At 48.3% G+C, this 12,754-nt stretch overlaps 1 protein-coding gene across 1 annotated transcript in view; it reads left to right on the plus strand.

The window, feature by feature from the left end:
• CAMK2G (calcium/calmodulin dependent protein kinase II gamma) overlaps positions 1 to 12,754 on the plus strand; it is a 59,305-nt gene that overhangs the window by 31,162 nt on the left and 15,389 nt on the right. Inside the window, exons 13-15 of the mRNA XM_023737722.1 lie at positions 2,271 to 2,354; positions 2,591 to 2,633; positions 7,481 to 7,524. Of these exons, the coding sequence (XP_023593490.1) occupies positions 2,271 to 2,354; positions 2,591 to 2,633; positions 7,481 to 7,524 (171 nt within the window). The remainder of the gene's footprint in view (positions 1 to 2,270; positions 2,355 to 2,590; positions 2,634 to 7,480; positions 7,525 to 12,754) is intronic.

Below are 12,754 nucleotides of genomic sequence, written 5' to 3' on the forward strand. Positions count from 1 at the left end.
TTGTGCCTTCTAGTCCTTGCCCCTGGGCTGATGTGCCCCGTTAGTCACATTTTGGTATATGGGCATGTCTGATCTTTGGATGAAGGGTAAACCTCAGGAGTGACTTCAGGAGTGAGCTAGAACGGTATCTGGGAGCCATACTCTGAGGGTCTCTCCAGTCTCTGTCAGGTCAGTAAGTCTGGTCTTTTTTTTGTGAGTTGGAATTTTGTTCTACATTTTTCTCCAGCTCTATCCGGGACCCTCTATTATGATCCCTGTCAGAGTAGTCAGTGGTGGTAGCTGGGCACCATCTAGTCGTGCTGGACTCAGTCTGGTGAAGGGAGTGGTAGTTGTGGTCCGTTAGTCCTTTGGACTAATCTTTCCCTTGTGTCTTTAGTTTTCTTCATTTTCCCTTGCTCCTGAAGGGATGAGACCGGTGGAGTACCTTAGATGGCCACTCACAGGCTTTTAAGACCCCAGACGTTACTCACCAAAGTAGAATGTAGAACACATTCACTATAAAATGTGTTATGCCAGTTGAGCTAGATGTTCCCCAAGACCGTGAATGATAGCCATCAGGCATGTGCCACTGTGCGGAGCCATGGAAACTGTGACGTGTTCAAGGAATGTTAAGTAGTTTGGTTGTAGATTAGGCTATGACTACAGGAATGTAAGATGAGGCCAAAAAAGATTCCATGACATACAAGTTTCTGCCTAAGGAGTTTGGGTTTTATTTTGAAAGGCTAGGGAACCATTTAAGAGTTTTAAAGAAGGAATGAAATTTGCTTTTAAGAAAGATTGCTCTGGAATTGGAAAATGAAATTGAAAAATAAAGAGGCTGGAGGCAGGGAACTCAGGAAGCTGTTGTAATTATCTAATCAAGACCATATGAGGTCTTTAGCCAAGGGTGATGATAAGGGAGTGGGTGGGGTGGCGAGAGTGGACAAATCCAAGAGAGATGTAGGAGGCAGAATCAAAAGGATTTAGTGACCAATTGGATTTGGGGAGTGAAGGAGAGAGGTCTTGACTTGGCTATCCAAGCAGAGAATTGTACTTTTCACTGGCAGAGGAAATACAGGAGGAAGAGCTGGTTTGTGAGAAAAGATGATGATTTTAGTTTGGAACATGTTGAGTGTGGTCTGGGGAACCTCCAGATGGAGACATCAGTGGACATTTAGAAATCTGGTCCTAGAGACTAGAGAAGAAGTTAAAATTGGAAGTACAGGTTACATTCATCCCTCTACAGATGGTGGAGAGACTGTAGAAATAGATTGATTTCTGTGCCGATCACATTCTTACTGTGAGCTTGTATTGCTTCAATAAGAGAAGAGCTGGATAATAAACACCAGCATTAACGACAGGAAGAGGTAGAGGGACCAGCAAGGGGGACTGAGAATGAGAAGGTCTGTGGTGGGGGAGACTCAAGAGCAGGGACCCAGAAGCTAAGAAACAGGAGGTTTTAGTAAGGGATCAATCCAATGCTGCAAAGTCCATGATAAAGATGGGAAATAATCCATTAGCTGGGCCAGTTGGAGGCCATTGTTTCATTGTCTCAGTGGTAGAGACAAGCCTGTTTTCAGAGCGGTGAGAGGCACTGGGGGTGAGGAGGAGAGTATAGACTGCATAGATACACTGAAGAAAAAATTTCCTTCTAAAATGATCTTTAGCTTCTCAGGTTACAGCTTCATTCTGGCCCTTGTGTAGGTGTGTTGAGAGGGGCTCTTTGGAGGAAAGGAGGGTTCTCTGCAGGAGCAGGAACCCTGCCTGTTCTGTCAACTGCTCACACTCTGGATCTCCGTAGATTGTTTTGTCCCCGCTCACACTCTGGATCTCCAGAGATCGTTCTGTCCCCGCTCACACTCCGGATCTCCACAGACCATTCTGTTCCCGCTCACACTCCGGATCTCCACAGACCCTTCTGTCCCTGCTCACACTCTGGATCTCCATAGATGCTCAGTAAATAGGAGTCGCTGAATGTGCATCACACCACACAGGATACTCTCCGATTCCCCAGGAAGATTAGATGCTCTCTCGGGCCCCATCCTCTAGCATCAGTTATTGGTGTTTTAATGTTCAGATCACTGTCCTTGCATCACCTTGAGTTTTGGGTAGTCATTTACTCTGAAAGCATTTTCACATCTACAAGCTCATTTTATCTCTGGAGCGACTCTGGGGTGGCGGGTGCTGGCTGAGTGCACAGCTCCGTCCTAGGCACACTGTCAGTGCTGGGGACACCAGGAGGGCTGAGGGTCTGGGCTGGGGATTCACAGGCCTGTCTGTTTGGTTTCCAGCAACGATCCACGGTGGCGTCCATGATGCATCGTCAGGAGACTGTGGAGTGTTTGCGCAAGTTCAATGCCCGAAGGAAACTGAAGGTGAGTCTCGCCTCCTGGGCGGAAGTTTCCTGAAATCGTGCCCTTTACAGTGTGCCCACTGCCCTGTCACAGAGGGGAGCCCCTCTCCTGGCTGGAGCTGAGTTATGCAGGTTGTACACAGGGGAGGCCTGAAAGGCTTGATGTCTTCTGGCTCTAGCGAGGAGCTGCCTTTGCCTGAGATCAGGCCACACATTATAGAGTCCGGTTGAATTCACGAGACCCTCCTCTTTCCCCAGGGTGCTATCCTTACGACCATGCTTGTCTCCAGGAATTTTTCAGGTATGTTTTCCTGGCGGTGCATTTTAATCCTACAGAGGTGAGTGGGTCAGGAGGGGGTGTTGCCGTCCCAGGTGGCAGTGGGTGTCTTGGGCAACACCTTCACCAGGATGACTGAGGATCCCGATTTGAGGGGCTGCTGCTGCTGCTCCTGCTGGGTTCTGTAACCTGAGATTCTGGGGGGCTTTGCTTGGGTTCAGATTTATGAATACTGTTCCCTAGAATCCCCCCACCCCAGGAGTAGGGAGTAGCCTGCCCACCTTCTGATTTGTCTCTGCGATTTCTTATTTAATTCTCTGAAGACTCACAGCATTTTGAGATTTTAGCCAGTCTAGGGTATCAGAGGATGTGCTGGGAAGAAAGAGAGATAAGGTGTAGTGAGTCTGCTCAGTCTCCACCGTTCATTTGCTAACGGGGACCACCCATACTTCATTGTGTCCACACAGAAATGACGAATGGAAATTATTCCAGATGTTTAAACCTTTTACAGTGATTTGAGCTCAAAATATTCTCTGTGATAACTAGCTGTGAAAGTGAAGAAACCGAGACCAACAGGAGAGAGGGAAAGGAATTTACTTCAGTTTGCATGAGGAATGGCGGGAGTCAGGACCAATGATTTGGAAATCACACTTGACATTTCTTTTCAAGATGCAAGACACTCCAGCTCCCCCGTCTCCCCCACCCCCATCGTTGTTTGCCCTCAGTTGGGAAGCTCAGTGGATTTTCCGTGAGGAAAAGATTAATGTCAAGACTGAAAACAGAAGTCTTTCCAAGCTAGCTGTTTCCCCTGGTTTCACTCCACCCCCAGCCCACTTTACTGCTTTGATTCAGGGACCCCCTCCTCTCATTCTCATAATGAGATGTTCCCTCTGCATTGTCATGGAAAGGGGACTGCATGTGGGCGCTAGCTACCTCTGGGTAGGGATTGCTTCCTTGAACTTGAGCCCCAGTGGGCTGGTCTGTGCTAGTTCTGGGTAACCCAAGAGCCCTGGCTCTGAGGAGGCCACAGGTGAGAAGACCCCAGGCTTCATGAGCTCTAGCCAGCAAGCCCCAGGGCTCCGGAGACAACAGGACTGGATAGGAGGCCCTGCGACCCTGGCTTAGGACTCTTTTGTTGTGGGTGCCTGTGAGGGCGGGCTTGTGATTCTGGATTCACCTCTCACAATGAGAACAGTAGGCCTGGCTGCCACCCCCGTTAAAAATGGAGCTGTAGCCCCACTTTGTGCTTTGTGTCCCCTAATCCCCTAACTACTTGCAGCTTCTAAAGGGTGCTCAAGGGTATTTCTGTGCTGACCCTGGAACGGTGATTTGTCAACACTCCTTTCTGAGTTGAAGAAACGTGAAGACAGAGTGTCGCTTCTCTTTCAGCCTGGGGATCAATAGCACGAGCCCCTTCCTCTGGCCTCCACGTCAGCCCTCCACCCCCACCCCACCCCATTTCAGGAAATCGGTATCCTGGTTTCAGGAAATCAGGCCGTTAGGACAAAACACTTTCACTTGTCCCTAAAGAGACTCTTTTTCTTGTTGCCCAGACCTTGTCTGGCTTTGAGCTCACTTTGCCCTGGGTCAGAGGACTCTGTTGTGATCATTCCAGGATGATGTCTTCTGCTTTGACTCTGGGACAGTGAGGATGGATCCCATCTCTAGAAGCTTCTATGGAAAGAGGTGTCTACAGATGTAATCAAGGAAGAAGGGCACCAGTGTGTCTTCTTAGGCCCAAGCTAGGCTATTTTCTGAGTTGGCCCCAATTAGGGGTACATCTTGGGAGTCCCTGGGTGGCACAAACGGTTAAGCACTCAGCTGCTAACCAAAAGGTTGATGGTTCAAACCCACCAAGAGGCACCCCGGAAGAAAGTACTGGCAGTTGGCTTCTACTCTGCACACGTGGGGTCACCATGAGTAGTCAGAGTTGACTTCACGGCAACTGGCTTGTGTTTTTTTTTTATTATTATTATTTTAGTTAAGGGGTACAGCTTAGCACTGGACTCTAGCAGCTTGGCTAATGGTGATATCAGGGCTTCTAGAATGTGTTTGCTTCAGCAGCCTTTGTTTTCTTTCTGAGGGCTCATTTTTTGGGCTTCTGCACCCTCAGAACACTGAAATATGGACTGAGAAAAGCTGTCTCTCCCAGCACCTTCTTTGAGGAGGGAAAGGGGCCTGTGTCTCTGAGGAGCTGGGACTGTGGTGGTCAGGGGCCATGGACTCTCTGTGGGCCCTGAGTACCAGTCTTTCTGCTGAGTGTGGCATGGCAGGGAAAAGGGTTCCTCTCTGCTACCTGCTCTCTGATAATGTCCTCATTTAGTCCTAGGCAGGGAAGGTCTGAGAGTAAGACTCACTTTCCTCACAGCCTTAAGCTAGGGATGCGTTACCTCAGAAAGGGCACCTGCCTCTCAACTAACCAGACTCTCACCTGTTGACTCACCTGAGGTAGTTGCGGGACGGGAGCTGAAGCCACTTCCCCAAGTGGAGCCGTGGTATTCCCTTTGCCCCGTCAGAGCCCACTTCTCTCAGGCCCCCAGGCCTGCCTCATCAGCCTGCCCCCTCTGACGCCTCCGCTCCCCCCAGCTCGGCTGGCTTGGCCACGCCGCCTGGGCCCTGCTGTGCGTGGGCGGCCAGCGGGTTCTGCGCCTCGCGCTGGGGCATGCTCACTGCTGACTGCCCCCGTGGCTTTGCGGCAGCTCTGTGCACTGAGAGATTGTATCCCCTCAGTTGGCAGGCAGAGCTCCGCCCCCGCCTCGCCTGCCGCGAGCGCCGCCGGCCTGGCCGGGCAAGGTACGTGGCATGAGTCCTCCCCGACCGCCTGTCTCGGCTCCCTGCCACCCCACCAGGAGGGCCAGCATGCCAGGCCCACTCACCAGGGAGACCAGTCCCCTGCTTGCGGGCTGAGATGGGCATGCCGGATGGATCACCTAACTTGGCATCTGCAAGCGCACTAGTGTTAAGAAGCCCCCTAACCAGCCATGCATGCTGGGCACTTGCCGACTCTCAGGAGGCAATGGCCTGGGGGACATGGAGCTGGGCAGCAGGAGCACTTTCCTCCAGACAGCCTGAGAGCCTGACCTGCCTGCAGAGGGCCGCAACAGACTGCGGCCCCCCCCAGAGACAGCCCTGGGCATGGCCTGAAGCTGCCCAGGGCTAGGACTAGACCTCAGCAAACCCCATAGAGGAAGCCAAGCCCCTCAAAATTGTTACAGCTCGTGTTTGCAGGTCTGAGAGGCTGTAGAGTAGGGTAGCTTCGGAGTCAGCCCTCCTGGGTTTGGATCCCAGCCCTGCCACCCCCTGAGCACCTCCCTTCAGCTTTCCCAGCCTTAGTTTCCTCATCTGTCCAATGGGAATAACGAATAACAATGTTGATGCTTAAGAGCTCTTATGCCGAAGGCTCTCAGCCCTGCCTGTACTGGGCAATTCATGATCCGGAAGCTTGTAAAAAATCCTGATGCCTGGGCCCCACCACAGACAAATAAAACCAGGATCCCTGGGGGTCGGAGAGGCATAAACATTTTTTTCCCAGCTCCCCAGGTGATACAGCAAATGCATGTAAAGCACTTAGCATAAGAGGTGGTCAGACACTAAAAAAAGTAAGTTCCAAATCACCCCAGCATGATAGGGACCTGGTTCTGGAGACAGGGCCAAAGGACATTTTTGGAGCTAGGATTCTTGTGATGGAAGGACGCTTATTCCCACTGGAGAGAGATGGGACACAGCTCGGGGTGGGAATGGCCATATGAAGGAAAGATGGTAGCAGCATAGTGACACCAATAGTTCATACTTACTGAGCACTTGCCGCGTGCCAGGCACTCTGCCACGTGCTTTTCCTGCATGATCCCATCAGATCCCCCCTACTACCCTGTGACCTATGCCCTGTTTTATCCCCATTTTATAGTTAAGGAAATTAAGGTTCAGAGAGGTTAAGTAACTCGCCCAAGGTCGCACAGCTAGCAAGTGGTGGAACCAAGTTATAAACCCAGAACAGTCCAAATGGATCAGACGATTGGGCTGTTTCCATCTCCCTGTGCCTCCCAGACTCTCCTACCTACTGTCTGCTGCCTTCCTATGACCTTTGTGGCTAGCCAGTGTCACCAGTCTTTGAACACAGAGCTCATCAGCCATGAGCCTCACCCTGTGCCTGGCTGGAATTTGTTTGATGTCTCATAGGTCCAGGCCTACTCATGGTTCCAGAGAGTGGGCTCAGAGGAAAGGGCAGTGAGATAGGACCCAGTAAACCTGGTGAGGACCTGCCCAGTCAAGGCTTCAACCCCCCGGGCGAAAACCTCCTGTAGGTGGTCCAGGTCTCTGTTTGTGTCTGTCGTCCTCACGTCTGGTCTCCTCGTGAACTGTGATACTCTGTTTCTTGAGAATGCTCAGGAGATGTCTTACATCCTTCCAGCTTGGACATCCTGAGACTCTCCATGGCATCTGGGGGCTGGGCCCTCACCCTTTCACCCTGGCACTCTGCTTCCAGGCCTGGGTTGGAAGCTGTGGAAGGCAGAGTCTCCAGTGCCCCAGGCAGCTCCAGTAACGAGCACAGGTTTCTCCTCCTAAGTGCAGTGTGTCCCTGTTTCGGCCAAGCCCTCTTCTGTGGCCGAGGACCATCAGCGCCTAGGAAATCCGGGGCACTGCCTTGAGGGCTCTGTGCCGCTCAAGACGCCCTTCTTGCGGAGGGGCTCCTGGGAAGGGCTTCTTCCAGAGGTAGACAGATGCTGTGGCTTCCTGAGTTCACCCAGGGGTTCCGGACACCGCGGTCTGGCCCCCTTGTCAGATACCCAGTCTCCTGAGGACCTGGCTGCCGGACTTCAGGTTGGGGAGAGGAAAAAATGCGGGAGACTTGATTTTCCTCTTTGTTTTCACAGCTGCCAAAAGCCTATTGAACAAGAAGTCAGATGGCGGTGTCAAGGTAAGAGTCTTTGCCCCTCCTGCCAGAGCCTGGCATCTATCTCTCCGAACAGTCACCATGGGGAATTCTTGGCCCCACCTTCCCCCTTTCTCTGGGAACCTTCCTATCCTTGCTATTCTGCTTGAAACCAGAGTCTGTACCTCAAAACAGCAGGTTCCACTGGCCTGAGAGGGAAGAAGGGAGAGGTGTTTCTCCAGACCCTAGTTGGCTCAGAAGGACTCAGGGGAAGTGATCCAATTTTTAGAGCTGAATCCTGAACCTGACTTCCAGATATGTGCTCATCTCCAGGGCTCGACTCTCTGGGTTTTTTGGGTCATTTGGTTACCCCCTTTCCACCTTTTTTAAAAGCAACAAATTCTTTTTATGAAATAAAAGCAAAGTTTGCCTGGTTGGCTTAGGGTACAAGGCTTGGAACCTGAAGCCACTACCCTTTTGGCCTTTTTCCTTGTCCCCAAAGCACCTCCAGACCCAGCTCAGACACTGCTGTGTGAAAGTGTCCTAAGCTTTTTCGAGACATAGGCTCCTCAGAGAGAGACAAGAGACGGGGTGTATTACAGCACATTCCCGTTTGGTGAGGGAGCGTTTCCTGTGGGACCAGAGCTAGAATAGGGACCAGGAGCCTGCAAGGACCAGCAGGAAGCCCTAGAGGGAGCAGCTGCTCAGCCAAGGCAGAGGAGAAGGGGCTGCGTGGACTGATAGGCTGGCCAAGATGCTCTGTGGCTGCTTTGCTGCAGAAAGGGAATGGCTCCTGGGGCTGGGGCGTTGGGTAACAGTTCAGACTATCTTGAAGCCTACCAATTTACACCATAGAGAACTTCAAACCTTTAAAACTCCAACAGAAATTTAAATTGGGCTTTTCCACGGGATCTTGTGTTCACAGCTGAGATACACATGTGTGCCCCATTACCTTCTCCCACCCTTCCTCCTCCCCTCATTCTCTCTGCTTGCCTGCTTCTGTGTACCTCTGCCCCCGGGAGGGGAGCTTGGGCTCCGCACTCATCCTGCTGACATGGAGCCAGGGTTGACCGGCGTGAGCTCTTCAGGTACAGCCACGTTGGAAGAAGGGAGCGGGTTTAGTTGGAGAGAGATTTTGGATATCGTTACTGGGGAGAAAAGCCGGAATGAATCAATCTTTACAAAGTATTTAATACGTGCCTTTCAGAGGCTCAGTGCTGAGCTAAGTTGTGAGGAGCACACAAAAGAAGGAGAAGAGAACATGTAGTTTTCATCTAAGGAGGTTGCAAGGTTAATTGAAGAGAATAATGGACAATCTTGGAATCAGCCAAGCCCTAAATGGTGTATGTTTCTGAACCCTAAGTGTGATGGTTCAGTCCAAAAAGCTTATGGGGGAACGTTTATTGGAGAAAGCTTAAGGGAAGTGGGAAGATTACAACCAAGTCAATGATTACTTTAAGAAGTGGGGTTGGAGGTGAGGGCAATGCGGGGTGACACACCTTTCATTTTTTTACTTTGTATGCTTAGGTGTGTTCCTTAGTATATATAACTCATTTAAGTTTAAAGTTAAATTTTAAATTAGATTAAAATTCAAAAGCAATAAAAATATTTTTACAGATTCTATGGTAGGTATTGATGTTCTCTACTTAACTGGAACATGGGGTATATAATGGAAGGATATGAAAAATGCAGCTGGACAGGTCTGTGAAGCAGAAGAACTGGAGGTTTGTGTGTTTGGCCATGGGAGATGCTGTGAGCAGGGAGGCCATGGCTAGCATGTTGTTTTTAGAAAGATTTGGCTAAGGGTGCAAGGGCAAATGCAAGAGGGAAGAACTAGACAAGAAGTTATCAGTTAGGGGTTGTTGTAATCTGAGTGTAGAATGGAGAGAAAAAAATGATTGGAGATAGAAACGGGTCATGTTCAAAATACTTAACCACCAGGAGAGCGCAGCCTATCAGAACAGGTGCTGCCTGCAAGTACCTGGTCCAGTTGAACCCATGAATGCTGGAAATATCATCTCTGTTAGAGATGTAACAAAGGAAGTTCACACTGGATACAAGGGGGTTAAAAAAAGGATCCATCAATGATAATGACAATCTTTCCAGTGTTGAATGTTAGAAGAATGGTGGTACTTTGGCTAGAAACGGAAGTAGTTTATGAAGGCATGCCTGTTGGGTGGAAGAGGAGTTTTGTATTAAGATCAAGAGAAAAGGCAGACTGTCTAGGTGGAGGTGTCTTTGAGGCACTGGAACATACCTGGTGGTAGCCCAGGGAAGAGGTCAGTGCTGGAGATGTAGGTTTGGTAATCACATGAGTGAACCACATGAGTTCATTCACTCGGCCAACATTTATTAGATACCTACTGTGCTCCAGGAGCTGGGAAGACGTAATCCATGCCTTTGAGGTGTTCACAGTGGGAGAAAGACAGGAAAGGACCAGTTTCAGAGTGCTCTGTTAAGGTCTCTGAGAGAGGTTTGCGCAGGGCAGGCGCCGGGGGAGCATAGAGGAGCATTGGAACCAGAATAGGAAATCTGTCTGAAGCAGGTGGCCCATGATTTTGATGGCTAGTTGGGTTTTGCCAGGTTAAGTGGGGTGGAGGAGAGGGAAGCATACTCCAGGTAGAGGGGATAATGCATGTGAAAATACAGAAGTTTGAAACAGCATGATGATTCTGGGAACTTAATTAGCTTCTATATGGTTAAGGGAGTCCCTGGGTGGTGCAAATGGTGAACGCGCCTGACTGCTAACCGAAAGGTTGGAGGTTTGAGTCCACCCGGAGATGCCTTGGAAGAAAAGCCTGGCAACTCTTCCTCTCAGCCATTGAAAACCCCATGGAGCACAGTTCTACTCTGACACACGAGGTCACCATGAGTTGGACTCACCTCCACAGCAACTGGTTATATGGCTGACAGGAAGAGTGATTGTACAAGGTAGGACCTGAAATAAAGCAGTGACAGTTGAGATGGAGGGGAGAGAGGATGGATAAAGTACCATTAAGGCCTGAACTTTAATAGAACTTTCTAGATGCTGGTCCCCTTTCTAGATGCTGATTCACCTAAGTAGCTAGTTAAAAATACATAGACCCCAGGGTCCAGCCTAGAACTCAGATTCAGGAGGCTGTTGTGGGAGCCAGAATCTGTGATTTTTAATAAGCTTCTTCCCTGCTACCCAGATGAATCTAAACCACATGAAGGTAAAAGCAGAATTTGGGGGTTATCTGTTATTACCGGGCTACAAGAAGAAGAGGAATCAGAAACGGAAATGGAGAAAGAACTAAGAGGTGAGGGTAGAACCAAAATGTACAACATTGTCGAATCTTAAGGGCAGCTGAGAAGGATGAGAGCTGGAAAAACAGAATTATCAGATAAAATGTGTTGTTTTTTTAATTGTGGTATATATAGGTGACAAAACATTTGCCATTTCAACAGTATTCACAAGTACAGTTTAGTGACATTGATTATGGTTGTTGTGTTATTCAGTCATCACCCTTATACATTCCCCAATTTTTCCATCATAGATAAAATGTTTTAAATGAGAACACGTGTGGGGAATGCAGCCCTTACTTCCTCTTTCCCCCACCCAGCCTTTCTGGGGAGCAGCTGAAAGACTCAAGTGACTAGATCTCCTTTCTCATGGGACACAGTGCACCAAGGGGAACACAGCAGGCTGAGTCTGCCCCTTTTATGTGCTCTGTAAATGGGAGTTTTATGCTATGCGCTTTTGAGACAAGAGTTTTAATGTAGTGGTGGGACCGGAAGCCAAGAAGCAGGCATTTTAAGAAGGGAATGGCCAACCCAAATTAAAAGGCCAACAGCAGACAGGCTGAAGAAAATATTCACAGCAGGTGTGATGGGAGGGGTTAATATTAATTTTACACAAAGAACTCTTTCTAGTAAGTAAGAATCTCTCCTAAAACCCAGCACATAAATGATCAAAAAAGATTAACTGTAATCTGAGAAAGAGGAGGTAGAACTGGTTAACAAATGTGGGAAAATGTTTGCAAAGAAATGCCAGTCAGGGGGGAAAAAAAAGAAATGCAAGTTGAAACGAGGTGCCTTGTTTTTGACTCTGCCTGCACTGATGGTAGTGTGAATTGGAATGGGCCTTTCTAAAACAGTTTGTGTGTCAAAAGCGATAAAAATATACCTACCTTTTTTTACCCTGTAATTCTACCTCTGGGAATTTCTCCTAAAGAAATAATTCAAAATACAGAAAAACCGAAAGCATGGAGATGTTTAATATAACATCATTTGTAACAGTAAAAAGCTTGGAGACAGTGTAAAAAGCCAGCAAGGGAATGATTACATAATTTTGGGAAATCCGTTTAACAAACCGTTACGAAGTTATTAATTTTCAGTACTCTATAATAGTGTTGTGGGAAAATGTTTTATATTAAGTGAAAAAGCGAGATATAAAGCAGTACATATAGTACAGTCCAAATTTTGTTTAAAAAACAATGTGTTAGTATACACGTATTCAGTATAAATATATATGGACAGAAAAAGAATTGGAAGAAAATCCACTGAAGTGTTACAGTGATCTCAGTGGTGATGGGAATTTGGGAGACTTTTGTTTTCTTTTATACATTTTTCTGTGTTTTCTACATTTTTCACCTAAAGCATATATTACTTTTATAATCAGAATAAAAATCAAAATACTATTTATTTTAAAAGCAAAGCATAAAGTATCTTACAATGATAGTGTTTTTTAATTGCATAGGGGAAAAAAAAGACTGGTAAGAGTAATAGGATTGTGAGTGGTTTTTTTCCCCTCTCTTCTCTGTTTTCCAAATTGCTTATAATGTAACAGGAACATGTTTATAACAATAGCATGGTTAGATGAAAATGTCAAGGAAAAAAGGGGGAGGACAAACCAAGATGTGCAGAGTTCAGCCCTTCTGTGCTCTCTTGAAAGACCATCAGGTGATGGTCTGTATCCTGACCTGCGAAGTTGCTCAGAGGATACTGAGCTTTGGGCATCCTGAATCCATTGTAGATCATCTTACTTTCCCGACTCTCCCCTCCCCCATTTCCTGCTGCCTGCGTGTTCAAAGGAGCCCTGGTGGCACAGTGCTTAAGCGCTCAGTTGCTAACCCACCAAGGGAGAAAGATGTGGCAGTCTGCTTCTTGTGAAGACTGGAAACCCCATGGGGCAGTTCTACCCTGCCCTATAGGGTCACCATGAGTCGGAATCAATAAAATGTTTTAAATGAGAACATACGTGGGGAACCCAGCCCGTACTTCCTCTTTCCCCCATCCAGCCCTTATGGGGAGC

This window comes from Trichechus manatus, unplaced genomic scaffold, assembly GCF_000243295.1.
Source record: "Trichechus manatus latirostris isolate Lorelei unplaced genomic scaffold, TriManLat1.0 scaffold00106, whole genome shotgun sequence".
NCBI lineage: Eukaryota > Metazoa > Chordata > Mammalia > Sirenia > Trichechidae > Trichechus > Trichechus manatus.